This window comes from Monodon monoceros, unplaced genomic scaffold (assembly GCF_005190385.1).
Source record: "Monodon monoceros isolate NGI ecotype Baffin Bay Population unplaced genomic scaffold, NGI_Narwhal_1 Super_Scaffold_1, whole genome shotgun sequence".
Lineage (NCBI taxonomy): Eukaryota > Metazoa > Chordata > Mammalia > Artiodactyla > Monodontidae > Monodon > Monodon monoceros.
The window spans coordinates 68,314,227-68,330,366 of NW_021703765.1; the positions used below are offsets into that span (position 1 = coordinate 68,314,227).

Sequence of the window (16,140 nt, forward strand, 5' to 3'; positions counted from 1 at the left end):
GCCCGCCTTCACCTAACTACGCCCTCCCGGGCCACCCCCAGGCCCGCCTGGACTGTGGACCCGAGGAAACTGAGTGAGAGACTCTCCAGGGCCCCCTCACTCAGGGCCTGGCACAAAGTAGGCCCACGAGGGGGTGAACTCATCACTAGATGAGCCACCAAATGCTGACTGACGGGTTTGGGGATTTGGGAGAACATTCTTGAGGTTACCAGAGGCCCATCTGCCACATCGCAGGGAAGCCCCAGAGCCAGTGAATCTGTGCCTTCACGGTCATGGGAGGGGCCTCTGGGGTGAACCATGACCCAAGGTCGTGGTCCACGACTGAGTCACTGTGTTTTACGATCCCAGCACGAGTGCAAGCCAAAGGCTCACTTTACGAGGAAAAGAGGGTGTGCCCATCCACCACCACCCGTGGATGGTGGAGGGAGGAGGCTGGGCGCAGGACTAGGACCTGCCACACAGACCGGAGGTCCTAAGGACAGCCCTGAAAGAAGCGGGGGAGCAGAGAGAGCAGAGAGCACCGGCCAGGGACTCAGAACTCCAGTCCCAGCCCAGCCTGGCTGCCGTGGGACCCCCCGGACAGAACACCTCCCCTCCCCTGCCCTCCGTTTCCTCAACGGCAAAAAAAACTCCAAAGAGAGGGGACAACTTCCCGTTCCATCAGCAGCTCTTTGAGAGAATAGAGAGGAAAAAAACAGCTGACAGCAAATCATAATTAACAACACAGTGGGACTTCCGTGGTGGCGCAGCGGTTAAGAATCCGCCTGACAATGTAGGGGATACGGGATCGAGCCCTGGTCCGGGAAGATCCCACATGCCGCGGAGCAACTAAGCCTGTGCGCCACAACTACTGACCCTGCGCTCTAGAGCCCGCGAGCCACAACTACTGAGCCCGTGTGTCACAACTACTGAAGCCCACGCGCCTAGAGCCCATGCTCCACAACAAGATAAGCCACCGCAATGAGAAGCCCGCGTACCGCAACGAAGAGCAGCCCCCACTCCCCGCAACTAGAGAAAGCCTACGTGTAGCAACAAAGACCCAACGCAGCCAAAAATAAATAAATTTATTTTTAAAAAACCCCAAACAAAAACACAGTAACATTTATCAGGCAGTTACTCTCCATCAGTGCTTTATAAGCAACATCTCTTTTCAGCCCCATCCTCCTACCACACAATGAGGTAGACTCAGACCTTGGGAGAGGCACTTACTGGCTCTGAGCCTCAGTTTTCCCACCTGTAAAATGGGGATAAACTAGTATCTACGCCACCCAGTAAGCACTGTGGTGGGCACTGTGGTGGGCACTGTTATTCCTGCAATCCACCACTTTACAGAGGAAAAAAAGAGAGGCTCTGAGTGCTAAACTCACTCGTTTGCCGCCTCTATGAAGCGGCCGGGTGGAACCGGTCTGACCTCATGCTCAGGGTCTGACCAGCTGGGGGTGGGCAGGGCTCTGCAGATCAGCAGGGCATCAGCCCCAGTGGGTCCCAGGCACCCTTCGGAGGGTGGCCAACCCTGTGCTGGACAAATATCACATTCTCAGCCCCGGGGATTGGTTGGCTGTCTTGTTTCCTTGTGAGCGATGCCCCAAGCACTGCAGGCCCAAGGGGAGAGAGGGGCTGGCAGAGTGGTCCCAGGCCAAAAGCACAGGCCTGAGGCAGAAGGGGCCCAGGGCTAAGGCTGGAGGCGAAACAGGCCCAGTATGCATTCCAGCTCCCCCGTTTGCTAACTGTGTGGCCTCGGGCAAGTGGCTTAACGTCTCTGAGACTCGGTTTCCTCCTCTGCAAAATGGGATTCATATTCCCTAACATGAGTGGGGAGTGGGGACTGACAAGGCCTGGAGCACAGACTCAAAAAAGGGAGATGAACCTGAATCTCAATTGGAAGTCAACAGTACAAAGTCATCAATCAAAACAGTGACGGGAGTAACGGCGGATGGCGTTTATCCACTAGTGAGTGAATCCTCGAACGTACCACGGAGTATAAAATGCAGGACTGACCACCTTCTACCTCCAGAGGGGTAGGGGCAGCTGGCAGGGCCAAGGGCTCAGGACCCCAGGCCTCACCTGAAGGGTTGCCCTGCCTACGTCAGGCCCTCTCTCGGGGCCTCAGTTTCCCCGTTCATAATGAGAGAGTTGGACTAGGAGAGAAAAAAGGGAGACGACAGGAGGAGGGGGAGTTAGGAGGAGGAGGAGGAGGGGGCAAGGGAGGTGGAAGAGAAGGAGAGGAAAAGGAAAGCGGGAACAGTGATCCCCGCAGCCAAGGCATTAACTGGGAATTTACTCTCCTGAGGGCTGAGTGACCTCATTTACTGCTCACAAAAATACTCTGGAGGCCACTTAGGACCAGCCTCATTTTACAGAAGCAAAAACTGAGGCTCAGTGGGGTCCATCAGACCACTTGCCTGAGGTCACAGAGTGCCAGAGTCAGAACTTGAACGTACTTCTTTCAGCCTCCAGAGCCCCAATGCTGAGGTCCCCCCAGACAGGCTTTTGGAGCCATCAGAAAGTGAGCTGAACACCATCACCCCCTGGTGGCCACTACCTGGAATTGCAGGTGTCAGTCCTGAAAGCAGGCAACCGAGGTCTGGGGCCCCAGCTCTGTCTTGCTCAGGCTCAGTACCCCAACCCGTCCACCTCTGGAGGAGAGGTGATCAAGCAGGCAGTAATGGGGCAGGGGCCTTGGGGGCCAGAAGGAGGGAGCCACCTGACGACTCCACGGACAAAGGCTCCTCAGTGACAGAGGGAGAAAGGGGAGGGGCCAGCAAGCAGAGACTGTAAAAAGACAGGGTTTGAATGCTCTCCGCTCCATGGCCTTTGTCTTCTCTCTCTCTCTCTCTCTCTCTCTCTCTCTCTCTCACACACACACACACACACACACACACACACACACACACACACTCAATCAGATAAGCTGAGTCAGTGCCTGAGTGGGAATGGAGACAAGGGTGAGAAAGAAATCGGTGGCTGAGATCTGGACACTTGAGGAATTTTCCAGGGCTTCTCAGCCGACGTCTGAGTCCCTGCATGGGAGCTGTCACCCCCAGCCCCACAGTCAGGCCTTTTCACTCTCCCATCAGGTCTCGGCAAGAAGCCTGCCAGGGGCAGTGTCTTCACCCATTTTACAGAGGAGGAGACCAAGGTTTAGGAAACTGAAGTCTCTTGCCCGTGGCCATAAAGCTAGACGGAATGGACCTCAGGCTTCAATGCTGCAGGAGCCCACATCTCAGAGACGTGAGACCGGGCACAGATAACCACTGAAATGCATGCAGCCTTGCACTCAGAATGATCTCAGGCACAGAGCTGGTGTTGCCTCATTAAAAAAGGCTTATCTCGGATGTCCCCACGTGGGGCCCAGGGCCCGGGAGGAAATGCAGAGCTCAGCAGATCTCCCAGGATCATGGAGCAAAAGTGAAAAGAAAAAAAAACAGAAAAGAAAATCATGGAAATTCAGATGTGGTAAAGCCCTGGAACCCAGCTGGGGACACTGAGGCTCCAGGGAAGGGGGCTCCCCTGGGGTCCTGCCGCCTCATTTACCTACTTGCTTCCACAAGTGAGGAAACAGGCTAAGAGGGAGGAAGTGCTGGCTGAGGAGACAGAGCTCAGTGACAGCCAAAAGGACACTCGAAAACAAGAATAATAACAACAATGATAATAATAATGGTAACGTAACGCTTATTAAAGTGTTTACCGTGTACCTGGGACCAAGCTGAACACTCCTCGAATTATCTTATCTGAACCCCACATCAGCCCTGTGAAGTAGATGCTACTACTACCCCCATTTTACAGATGAGGAAACTGAGGCCGGGTGCCCATCTGCATGCACAGCTAGGATGTGAACCCAGGCGATCCGGCTCCAGAAGCAGCTTAACCCCACCTTCCTCCTGTCGTCACCACACTATCGATCACTGTCTGAATTACCATGTGCTGGGCCCCACGCAATCCTACTCCATCCTCCCAGCAGCGCAAAAGAAGCAGGAATCACAGCCCCGTTCTCCTGGTGAACAAACTGAGGTGCATGGAAATTAATAAAAATTGCTCAAAGAGTCTGAGAGGAGACAGTGCTGGGATTTGAACCCAGGGCGCTCGGACCCCAGCACGTGTTCTCCTCACCGCTCCATGCCAAGCAGCAGGGGCTACCCCTCCACAAGGGGCCAAAAACCCACGAGGGGAGAAGGCTTCCCCAGCAGAGCCACCAAACACCCTCCATGTCATGAACCATGGCAGAGCCAGACAACACCAGGCTCCCGGACAGTCACCTGCCTGTCCCCGTCCCCCGCAGGCCCTGGGGCCAGCCTGGGACATTCCCAACTGTGTCCACTCTGGCCACGCCAGCACCACTCACCACGAAGGGCCCGCTCCTCTTGTCCTTGCAGAAGCTGTGGCTTCTCCGGGGGCCCGCGGCCACAGGGATCACCTGCCAGAGCAGCGGCTCGTTGTCCTGGAGGGCAAACTCCCTCCCTGGCGGCACCTGAGGCACAGGACACAAGAAGAGGACTTTACTGGGGCTTCCCTATTTGCAGGAAGAATGGACACCGAGAGAGTCCATTCTGGCCTAAAAGGGCAAAGAAGAAAATTAAAGCACCAGATGCTCCATCCCCCAACCCCGCACCATCCCATGGCAGGCGGTCCACCTCAATGAACGGGGGTAATATGTAGGATCAGCAGGTCTGGGTTCAGCCCAGCCTCAGCCACTTAGTAACTGTGTGACCTCAGCTGTGTGCCTTAACCTCTCTGAGCCTTGATCATGTGGGGAAAGACCCCCTAATAATCGTCCTCAGTTCAGGGATGGACCAGCCCATGGAAAGCGTGTGACTCAGTGCTGCCACCAGGGGGCAGACGTGCGTGAGACCTGGGTGCCTGGTTGGCTTCACCTTAGTCTCCCCCATGCCTGGTATGTGGGGAGCCCTCCGTAAATGTTAGCCTGCCTCATCACTGCCACTGGCAACTTTGGCGACCTCATTTTAGACATCCTTCCATGCATCCAAACACATGTGCACATATACAGAGAAATGGTACATGAATACAACGGAGTAGGTGTGCTGGTATGAATCCTGTTATTTTTATATATAAGGGGATAGAGTCACAAGCCAGTAAACACAGGACTCTAGAATGTGGATTTTACACACCTCATACTGTCCCTGCCCAGAGAGGGAAGGCATTTGCTTAAGAACACAGAGCATGAGTGAAGAGCATAGCTGGATTCCTGATCCCTTGTCTCATAGCCTCTTTTTTGATGCCTTATGAGGCTCTCTGGTTCTCCTCTGACCTCCCTGGCTATTCCTTCTGAGGCTCCCTGCATCTCAGAGGGACATGTGAAAGTGTGACCCAGGCCAGCCACGCAGCCTCCTCTTCTACATCACTCCCTTGGGGTTTCTTATCACACCCCATGGCTTAAATAAATCCTGTGTACACACGGGCGAGTCCAGATTCTGTCTCTCTGTGTTGGGACTCCAGACTTGCAGATCCCATTGCCCACTTACCATCTATAGTCACTGCTCACACTGGTCTGAGACCTCATGTGCCCAAAACAGGCCTCTCCATTCCTCCCCTCCAATCTTGTCCCCATCACCAGCTGGGTAGGCCAAGACCCTCGGGTCACCCTCTGTCTCCTCTTCCTCTCTGTCCCATCAACAAAGTTGACACTGCCTTCAAAACATGCTGCAAACCTCACATCATATACCAACATCGACTCAAAATAGATCAAAGACCTAAATGTCACAGCCAAAAGGAGAAAACTCTTAGAAGAAAATATAGGCTTATATCTTCATGACCTTCATGGATTAGGCAAGGGTTTCTTAGATAGGACACCAGAAGCTCAAGTAACAAAAGACAAGTAAACTAGACTACATCAAAATGAAAGACTCTGATGCTTCAAAGGGCACCATTAAGAAAGTGAAAAGTGGGACTTCCCTGGTGGCGCAGTGGTCAGGAATCCGCCTGCCAATGCAGGGGACACAGGTTCGACCGCTGGTCCAGGAAGATCCCACATGCCGCGGAGCAACTAAGCCCATGCACCACAACTACTGAGCCCGCATGCCACAACTACTGAAGTCCGCACGCCAAGAGCCTGTGCTCCACAGCAAGAGAAGCCATTGAAATGAGAAGACCGCACATCGCGAAGAAGGGTAGCCCCTGCTCGCCGCAACTAGAGAAAGCCCGTGCGCAGCAACAAGACCCAACGCAGCCAGAAGTTAATTAATTAATTGATTAATTTAAAAAAAGTGAAAAGACAACCCACAGAATGGGAGAACATTCCTGCAAATCATTATGTCTCATAAGGCACTTGTATCCAGAATGTACAAAGAATAATTACAGCTCAATAATAAAATAACAAACGAATCTAAAAATGGACAAAGGATCTGAATAGACATTACTCCAAAAAAGTACACAAATGGCCAATAAGCACGTTAAAAGATGCTCAACAGGAAATGCAAATCAAAACCACAACGATTATTTTGCAATATATACGAATACTGAATCATCATGTTGTACATCAGAAACTGATATAACGTTACATGTCAATTATATCTCAATTAAAAACCACCATGTCAATTATATCTCAATTAAAAACCACCATGTCAATTATATCTCAATTAACAAACCACCATGTCAATTATATCTCAATTAAAAACCACCATGAGATATCACTTCACACTCACTAGGATGGCTAGAATCAGAAAGACAGAGGATAGCAAATGTTGGCTAGGATGCAGAAAAATTAGAACTCTCATACACTGCTGGTGGGAATGCAAAATGGTGCAGCTGCTTTGGAAAACAGTCTGACAGCCCCACGAAGGTGAAACCTGGAGTTATTACCATGTGACCCAGCAATGCCACTCCCAGGTATATAGCCAAAGAAATGAAAGCATACAAAAGCTTGTGCAGGAATGTTCATACCACCTTCCTCCATAATAGCTAAAGAGTGGAAACAACCCAAATGCTCATCACCAAAGAATGGATAAATAAAATGGGGTGCAGCTATACGGCAGAATTATTCGGCCATAAAAAGGAATGAACTACTAATATATGCTACAATATGGATGGACCTTGAAAACATTATGCTAAGTGAAAGAGGTCAGTCACAAAGGACCACTTCGTGTGATTTCATTGATATGAAATGTCCAGAATAGGCAAATCTATAGAGACAGAAAGTAGATGAGTGGTTGCCTGGGCCTGGAGGGTATTAGGAGAACAGGAAGTGACTGGTCAGTGGGTACAGGGCTTTCTGGGGGATGAAGAAGGTATTTTAAAATTGAATGTGATTATGATTACAGAACTCTGTGAATATACTAAAAGCCACTGAATTAACTGTACACTTTAAATGGGTGAATTGCATGGGCCATGAATTTATATGTCAGTAAAGCTGTTACCACCTCCTCAAAAAATGCTGCTAACCCCTCCACAGCCACCACCCTGGTGCAAGCCCTGTCACCTGTCTGGGGACCATGGCAGCCTCCTCACAGGCCTCCCTGCTTCCACCCTCACCCAGAGGGCAGCCAGGGGTCTCTCTGAGACACAGATGGTGGCAGCAGCTCAGAACCCTTTGCTAGCCCCCTTACGCTCTGGGGCCCTCCTCCCCTCCCCAGCTCAGCTCTGGCCAGCATCCCAGGGCCCACTGGGGCCCCGCCAGCATCCCCAGGACCAGCTCATCTCCATGCTGGGGCATCTTCGCTCACTGCTTCTGCCTCTTCCCCGCAGATCCTGGCCTGTCTGGGGTGCTCCCGTCATTCACATGGCATCTGTCAAGTCCCTTCCCATGAGACCACCCCTTAGAGAAAGGGGGTGACAGGGAGGTTACTCTATCTCCCCAGGACTTAAACCACTCTCTGAATGATCCCACTCACTCACTCTGCTTGCCCATCTGGACCAGCCCTGTCTGCTAGAACACTCTGTGATTATGGCGAGGCTCTCCATCTGGGCTGAGCAATACCATGGCCATGGGCCACTTATGGCTTTTTTTTTTTTTGCGGTACGCGGGCCCCTCACTGTGTGGCCTCTCCCGTTGCAAAGCACAGGCTCCCGACGCGCAGGCTCAGCGGCCATGGCTCACGGGCCCAGCCGCTCCATGGCATGTGGGATCTTCCCGGACCGGGGCACGAACCCGTGTCCCCTGCATCGGCAGGTGGACTCTCAACCACTGTGCCATCAGGGAAGCCCCACTTGTGGCTTTTGAGCACTTGGATGTGTCCAGTGCGACGAAGAAACTGAATTTTGGATCTTACTTAATTTTAACTAATTTAAATGGAAAGACCCACACGTGGCTAGTGGCTGCCGTATTGGACGGCACAACCTGATACAGTGGACTGAGCCCTCCCAGCAGCCCTGGTGCCCAGAACAGGGCCTGACACCAGACTCGTACACTTATTCGACGTGTGAAGAGATGAAGGTTGACCCTAAGTGCGTCCCTCTGACTTCCACAAACCTTCTCCACATCAGGCCCTGGGCCAGGCACTTGACTATATGTTACTTTGTGATAAATCTCCAGCAAGTCCATGAGGCAAGCAGGATTCCCATTCTACAGGTGAGGAAACTGAGGCTCAGAGAGGTCTGGCAAGGTGCCCAGAGCCACACAGCTGGTAAGTCACAAAGCTAGGTCTGCCCAATGCCAGGTCTGCCCCATTTGCAGTCCAGGGCTGTTACCAGGAAGAAATCAAATCATGAAAGTACAAAGTGTTCATCTTCCTAATGAAGAATTCTTTTTCCAAAAGGAAAGTGGCGGAACTTAAGCCAGCAGGTTATAGGAAGGAAATACAGATGGCCTCACACACAAGTGACAAGATGGAGGGCACTCACTGGGAGCATGAGCTCCAAAAGTTTGATAACCCAGCCGGCTGGCAAGGCTGAGGGAAGATGGGGCCCTGTCATCACTAGGGAGGATGTGAACTGGTACAGCTCCACTGCATGGCACGCTGGCAGTCCTGCAAAATCACAGCCCCTTTTCCCCGTGGAAGGGCAATCGCCATTCTGAACCCACAGATACACCTGCACATACCTGGTTTGTAAATAGTAAAAGGTGGGAAATATCATCCACGTCTACTATGCAGCAGGTAAAAACAATGAGGACGCTCGCTGTCTGCGGCTGAATGCAAAAGTTCTCGAAGAGGCTTTATACAAAAAAAAAAAAAAAAAAAAGGCAGGTAGCAGATCTGTGGGTTCAGCATTGACCCTCCACCCAAGAATCCCCAGGCGAGCTTCTAAAACTGACAAAGGCAGGCCCCACCCCAGAGACTTCAGCCAAATTGGTCTGGGGGGAAGGCCCTGCGCCGCTGTCTTTTAGGACTTACCCATAGGCAACCAAAGTTTCAACCACTCTTAGAGAACGCTCTCTTTTATGGAAAAGGGAAGGAAAAACAAGACTTACATATTCACATTTGCTTGTATTTTCGGAAAGAAACTCTAAAAGAATTTGGGCAGAAAAGAATATGATTATGGGACGAGGAGGAAACAGGAGGGATGGAGAATGAGAGGTCTGGGGGAATTTTTACTTTATAAGTATTTTTGGAGCCATGTGAAAATATTCTCTCTTGAAACGAAAATAAATCATTTGATGAAACGAAATACTATAATTGGGCCTGGGACAAAGTTCTGATAAATGTTAAGTGAAAAAGAAAGAAAGAGTGAGAACGAAGGGAAGAGAGGAGAGGAGGGAGGGAGGGAGGGAGGAATAACTTTAATTGCAATCACACCCCATGTGGGGCACATGAGCAGAATTGGCTGTCGATCAAGAAATCCTCACCCAAGGAAGCAGAGATGCACCTCAAGATGCTCAAAGAAGCCCTAGAACTCAAATCAACCCAAATGTCCATCCACAAAAGTCTGGATAAAAAAAGCTTGGGCTCAGTCACATAATGAAATACTCTGCAACCATTAAAAATAATAAGGTGATTATATATGCACTTTTTTTTCTGTTAAAGTTTTAAAGCAAGTTATCTGGGTGTATATCTGAAAAAAAAAATTAACTCAAAAAGATCCATGCACCCCAATGATCACAGCAGCATTATTTATAATTGCCAAGGTATGGAATGTAAATGTCCATCAACAGATGAATGGGTAAAGAAGATGTGGTGTGCGTGTGTGTGTGTGTGTGTGTGTGTGTGTGTACCACACACACACTGGAATATTACTCGGCCATTAAAAAGAACGAAAGTTTGCCATTTGCAGCGGCATGGATGGATTTGGAGGGCATTATGCTAAGTGAGATAAGTCAGAGAGAGAAAGACACATACTGTATGGTATCACTTATATGTGGAATCTAAAAAATACAACAAACTAGTGAATATAATAAAAAAGAAGGAGACTCACAGATATAGAGAACAAACTAATGGTTACCAGTGGGGCATGGGGGGAAGGGGCAACACAAGCATGAGGCGGCGGGGAGGTACAAACTATTGGGTGTAAATAGGCTCAAGGATGTATTGTATAACACGGGGAATATAGCCAATATTTTGTAATAACTGTAAATGGAAAGTAATCTTTAAAAATTTTACAAAACATTTTTTAAAAAGTTTAAATACACGACAGAGAAAACGAAGCAAGTTGTGAGACTTTCTGAAGAATGCTGCCATGTTTCCACAGAACAGTATGCGTTTACCTATCTGTGTCTGGGCCAGGGTGCCCCAGCCTCAGCTCTACATGCATTTGGGGCTCCATGATTCTCTGTGTTGGGGGCTGCGCTGTGGGACGTTGTGGAGTACCCCTGGTCTCCACCCAGTAGATGCCAGGAGCAAACTCTTCCCTGGTTACGACAACAAAAAACATCTCAAACTTTGCCAAATGCGCCCTGGCAGCAAAGCTGCCCATGGCCAAGAACCACCAACAGGTCTGGAGGGGAGGGTCCCAGTGCACCAGAGGGTCCTCATTTGGGGGAGCTTTCCATCCTAAACCATATGTTTCAATAATATTTTAAATTGTGCCCAAGCATTCACTACTTTTGCAATAAGAAAAATACAACAATTATAAATCAATACATATGCGATGGGTAAGCCACTCTGGAGTGTAGGCAAGTCTCCAAGAAGATCAAAAACTGTAACAGTGGCTGCATCTGGGGGACGGGAAAGGAAAGGGGTCCGGGGGGACATTTTTCTATTCATGTTATACACTCTTGTAAGGTTTGAATTTTCAACAACCAACATTTTTTACTTCTGTTTTGCTCTTATTTATTTTTTAAAGGTCCAGAACCAAAGATCTTTGGGCAGCAGAGAAGAGAAACGGGGAGCTGTTCCAAAGCTTCCCAGTCCCCTTTGTGAGAAAACAGATCCCCTGACAATGAGCGCTCCTGGGGCCTCGGCACCCCGGGCGGGCATCCAAGGCTGGGCTGGGGTGGCCCCCCCACGAGGCCCCAAGTCTCCTGCTGCCGGCGGGCCCCTCAGCCAGGTGCTGGCACACAGATGCAGTGTCACATTTCCATGGCCTCCTCCCTCTCTCGCTTCCCCATAACAACAGCCTGGAGCTGGGGGGTGGGGGGTGGGGGGTGGGCGGGGGGGTGTAGGCGAAACCCTTCCTGGAGGCGCATCTGCGGAGCCCGCTGCCTGCCTGACCCATGCTGGGCACTTTACCTCCTCTCCGCCTGGTAGCAGCGCCTCAAGGATAGGAATCCCCGTTAACTCCTAACTCCAGAGAGGGGGAAACTGAGGCTCGGGGAGGCCAAGTGCCTGCTCTGCACACAGCTGAGCCCGTGAGCGGCAGAGCGGAGATTCCAACGCAAGCCTGAATATGGTCATCGGAAGACACGTGGGTTCAAAGTCTGCTTCCACCACTTACATGCCCTGAACCTTAGGTGAATTCTCCTATCGCTTAATTTCCACAACATCCCTTTCTAGGTTGGCTGGGGGGTGACAGGAAGGGCCCCGTAGTCAGTTACCACACTGGCCCCAGGGCATGCCATTTTTTTCCCCACCTCTGAACCTTTGCCCATGCTGTGCTCCTACCAAGAATGCCCTCACCTCCTCTAATCAGCCCATCCGAATTCATATCCATCCCTCAAGGGTGGGCTCAGGCCAGGGCCTCCTCCGGGATGTCTCCCTGGGCCTCTTCTCCAGCGCCTCACTCTGCACCACATCCTTTTCTGGCCGTCAATCACCGTGTCCCACCTCCACACAGAGATCAAAAGCTTCCTGAGGGCTGACTCCATGCCTCAGATTTCTTCCCCACCTTCATGATCTCTCATTCCACTGAAAGCTCGGGTGTCGGGCCAGACCTAGGTGCAAACACTGGCTATGCCACTTGGTGCTTTGTGACTTGGGATAAGTTACTGAACCTCTCTGAGCCTCAGTTTTTTCCATCTGAACAAGGTGATCATACCTGCAGCAGACATTATGGGTGCCCTGCACACCACTCAAGTACACGCCAATGCTGCGTGAGGATTTTCCTCTCCACCACTGAGCATGGCCCCAGCCAGGTCAGAGGAGTCTGAATGGTAAAAGCCCCAGACACAGCCTCAGGCAAGGACAGAGGGGAACTAGGAAACAAATACTCCAGGTCCCCTCCCCCTTGGACAGGACCACCCAGAGGTGAACTGTGCTGCTCCCCAGGGGTCTCCAGTGAGAACGAGCCTCAGGTGCCCACACCTTCATCACCTGCTTCCCTTCCCTGACTCACTTCTCCTCCCCACACCAGCTCCTCAGGGGGTCACCTCCTAAAACAACTTGCAGGGGGCTGCTTCTATAGGAACACAAACCACGACAATCCCTCTCGTGTGGATTGTCCTGAGGCTCACGTGAGCTCGCTCATTCAACAAACACTTCTTGAACGTTCACGAAACATCAAGCAGGATGCTGGATTCTGGGGATACAATGATGAACGTGATGAAGCATACTGGAATACAGCAGGTGCTCAATAAATGATACCTATTGTGATCATTCTAGCCCAGGGCTTTAAAACTCGTAGCCCACAGGCTGTATAGTGCCAGCAGACAAGTTTTGTTTGGGCTAAGCAGCATTTTTTTAGTACTCTGTCCTCATTTCATAATGGCGGGAGGGGATTACGGACACAAATCTGGATCTTTCCGGTTCTCTTGATAAATCAGATCTGCCATCTCAACACCACCTTCCTCACTTGTCAAGAACCAGCTGGGGCTGCGCAGCGGTTGCCCCCTTCCGATAAGGCGTGGGCTCTCCATTTGCCACAAGCCCCACCACTCCCTAGCGTCTCACACCCAGCCTGACTCCACTCATTTCCATACTCACCTGGCCTACCCACGTGGATTCTGAGTTTGAGACCCCTGGCCTGCATGTTTAACAACGTTTGACAAAACTGCAACATGGTTTGTACTCACCTTTTGACTGTCTCGATTCCCCGACTCCTGCTGACAGAGCCCCGTCTTGATGTCTTTGGCCTCTGAAATCTCCCTGGGGAGACTGGGCCTCCCTTTGGGCTGCTCTTGCCTCCTCTCTCTGGCTTCCTGCATGATGGACAGGCTCTCTCGGATTTTGAGAGGGGGGCCTTTCTCCGAGTGGGCCCTCTTGACATCCAGCAGTGACCTTCCACAGTCCCACGGGTGGTTGCCCCACTGGGTCACACTGCCCTCCTCTCCCCTCCCGAGGGATTTCCTTGGGAGCCCTTTCTTCTGGTCAGTGGGGGAGGACCTGGGTGGCATGGTGGCCCCGCTGCCCAGGTCCTCCCAGGAGGTGGTGGGCTTTGACTCAGCCAGGGAATGCGGGCACTTTGCACTGTGATGTTTACTGATAAAGGCCTTTTTCTCATCCTCGGTGACCCCCGAGCCTTTTTTCCTGGGACCTGCAGGGCCAGAAGAGGCCCCTGGATATTTCTCAGGAGGAGCTGAGTGCGGCAGGGCCCACAGAGGAGGGCTGACCTTGGTGTTCGTGGCTGCCTCCAGGGTCTCTGCCAGTTGCTTGCCCGAGCCGGGGGTAGGACTGGGGTTTGTTTCGGCAAAACTGGCTTGCTTCCGGGGGCCCTCAATTTCAGGGCCCTCCTTCAGGCTCCTCCGTCTCCGATCCACCTCGCCTTGCTGGCCAGGCCTCCCAGGATTCGAGCCTCTGGGCTCTGTGGGCGGCCCCCCCATCAGCTCCTGAGCCTCCCTGGGGCCTGCGGCCGGCTGTCTCTGGTACTCGGCCATCAGGGCGTCAATGTCGAGGACACTGGACCTGTAACCGTCCTTGATTTTACCTGGGAACGTCTCGCTGACCACCTCCGTCTTCCTTCTGAGCAGGAGATGGGTGGCTTTCGGGTGACTTTTGAGAGCCGGAGGTGTTTTGGGAGCACCACGGGGGGATGTCTTGTTCCCACGGTCCTTCCAGTCGCTGTGAAAACCAACGCTGTCTTCTGGTCCCCGACGAACCCATAAAGCATCGCCATCGGAGATTCTCTCGCTGGGAGGACCCAGAATCCTGTCCCCAAGAGACGCTGGCCTCGGAGTCTTTGGAAAGCTTGCGCGGTCATGCTCTCTGCCTGGAGCCTGGTTTTTACTGCCCATGGTCTCCAGCAGCTCTTCATGGTTCAGAGAAACCAAGGTAGATGTTAAAAGATGAGGCGATAGAGGTGGGGCTATTTTTCTAGAATGTTCCATCAAGTTTTCGGACCCAGGCTTAACAATGCTCTTTGCTTTTTGAGTGTCGGGAATCTGATACGTCACTGCAAAAAAGGTCGCCTTGGGTTCCACAGATGGCCCTTGCTTCGCTGCTGAAAGAACCTGTGACACGCCCGGGTTCCCCTGCTGGGGCTCCTCCCAACCGTGGGCTAGTTGGAGTTTTCCTAAGGCACCTGCGGTGCGGGTCAAATAACCCGTCCGTCTCTGCTCTGCCTTGGAAGAGTGCTCTGGGGCCAGTAAGCTGAATTCATCGAACTTCGCGTCGTGGGGTAATGTCCGCCGCCTCCACCTCTCCATCCTCTGGTCGCTGGGGCTCACCTTCCGCATCCTGGCTTCGGGCTCCGGCACCCGGGCCGGCCTCGCTCCACTCTGGCCGCCAGCCACGGCGAGGGGCCCCTTCTGCAGTAGCACGTCTGCCTGTGGCCGGGCTCGGAAGTCAGAGGCCTCGCCCTTAGCCCTGGAAGGAGGCTCCAGAGGGCCCCCCTGGGGGGCACCCCTTTCCCCTGGCTTTATTCCAGCCCCTTCGATCCCCTGGTGCTGGGCCTCCTGGATGGCAGCCTGGATGGTCCTCGCAGAGGTGGCCTCGGGGCTTGGTTCCGAGCCTCTCTCTTCACTGACCCCCACAGCGGCTTTCTGCCAGCTGATGGCCACCCCACCTGTCCATCTGGGTGACAGACAATTGCCTCCAGACGTGTCCTTTAGCTCTCGGTGGAACTCAGGCTTTGGCCCACTGACCTCACGCGTCCCTCGAGCTTCCCAGATCAAACTGGCCCTTTGGATGGACCCCACCTGGCCTTCCAGCCTGCGCTCGGGGTCAGCAGGGGTCACGGCAGGGGTGACCTCCTGGGACAGTGAGAGCCGAGACTGGCTGCTCCGGAGCGTCACAGCCTTCTCCTCGGGCGCCATGGGGATGGCCTCGCTGTGCGCACGCTCACCGACCGCGTGCATGATGTCATACCTGGGCTCGACCCTCTCGGATGCAGGAGGGCTTTCCAAGAGCTTGAGGCAGGGGTTATTACTGCACTTGTCGCCCACAGGGTATCTTCCCAGGAGGGAAGACATATGATGCTGTTTGGGCTCACCGTTGGAGAAGGCGGTCCGCCCAGATTTCTTTGGGTCTGGATTTTCCAACCACTCTTTCTTCGGGTATGTGGTTTGCGGGAAAGAGCTTCTCGACCCAAGGAACCTGGATCTGAACTCCAAGACGTCGGCCGTGTCCCTGGGGGTCATGGCTGCGGGACAGTGTCCTGACAGGTCAGCCACGGTGTGCTTCTCCACGTGATGTTCGAACACTGTGGCCCACACGGTCTGGAAGCTTCTGTCATCATCCGGGGTGCTGGCGGAAGGGCTCAGAGGCCCCACCACGTTTTCGCTCCAACCGCTGCCAGGGACTTGGTCAGAACTGTCTTTCCACTCTGTCTGCCTGGATTTCTCCCGGGGCGTCGCAGGCTTCCAGGGGCTTCTTGGGACAGATGCTCCGTCCACACCATGCCCTTCCTTTTGCTGTGGAAAAAAAAAAAAATCCAATTTAAGTAAAAGGGTTTGAAATGGAGGGAATTCCCTGGTGGTTCAGTGGTTAGGACTCCGGCCTTCCA

The 16,140-nt window shown here is 52.5% G+C and overlaps 1 protein-coding gene across 1 annotated transcript in view; it reads right to left on the reverse strand.

The window, feature by feature from the left end:
- The window catches only part of KIAA1671 (KIAA1671 ortholog), a 133,256-nt gene that overhangs the window by 107,904 nt on the left and 9,212 nt on the right, over nt 1-16,140 (reverse strand). Inside the window, exons 4-5 of the mRNA XM_029227121.1 lie at nt 13,274-16,048; nt 4,343-4,468 (exon numbers count right to left, since the gene is read on the reverse strand). Of these exons, the coding sequence (XP_029082954.1) occupies nt 4,343-4,468; nt 13,274-16,048 (2,901 nt within the window). The remainder of the gene's footprint in view (nt 1-4,342; nt 4,469-13,273; nt 16,049-16,140) is intronic.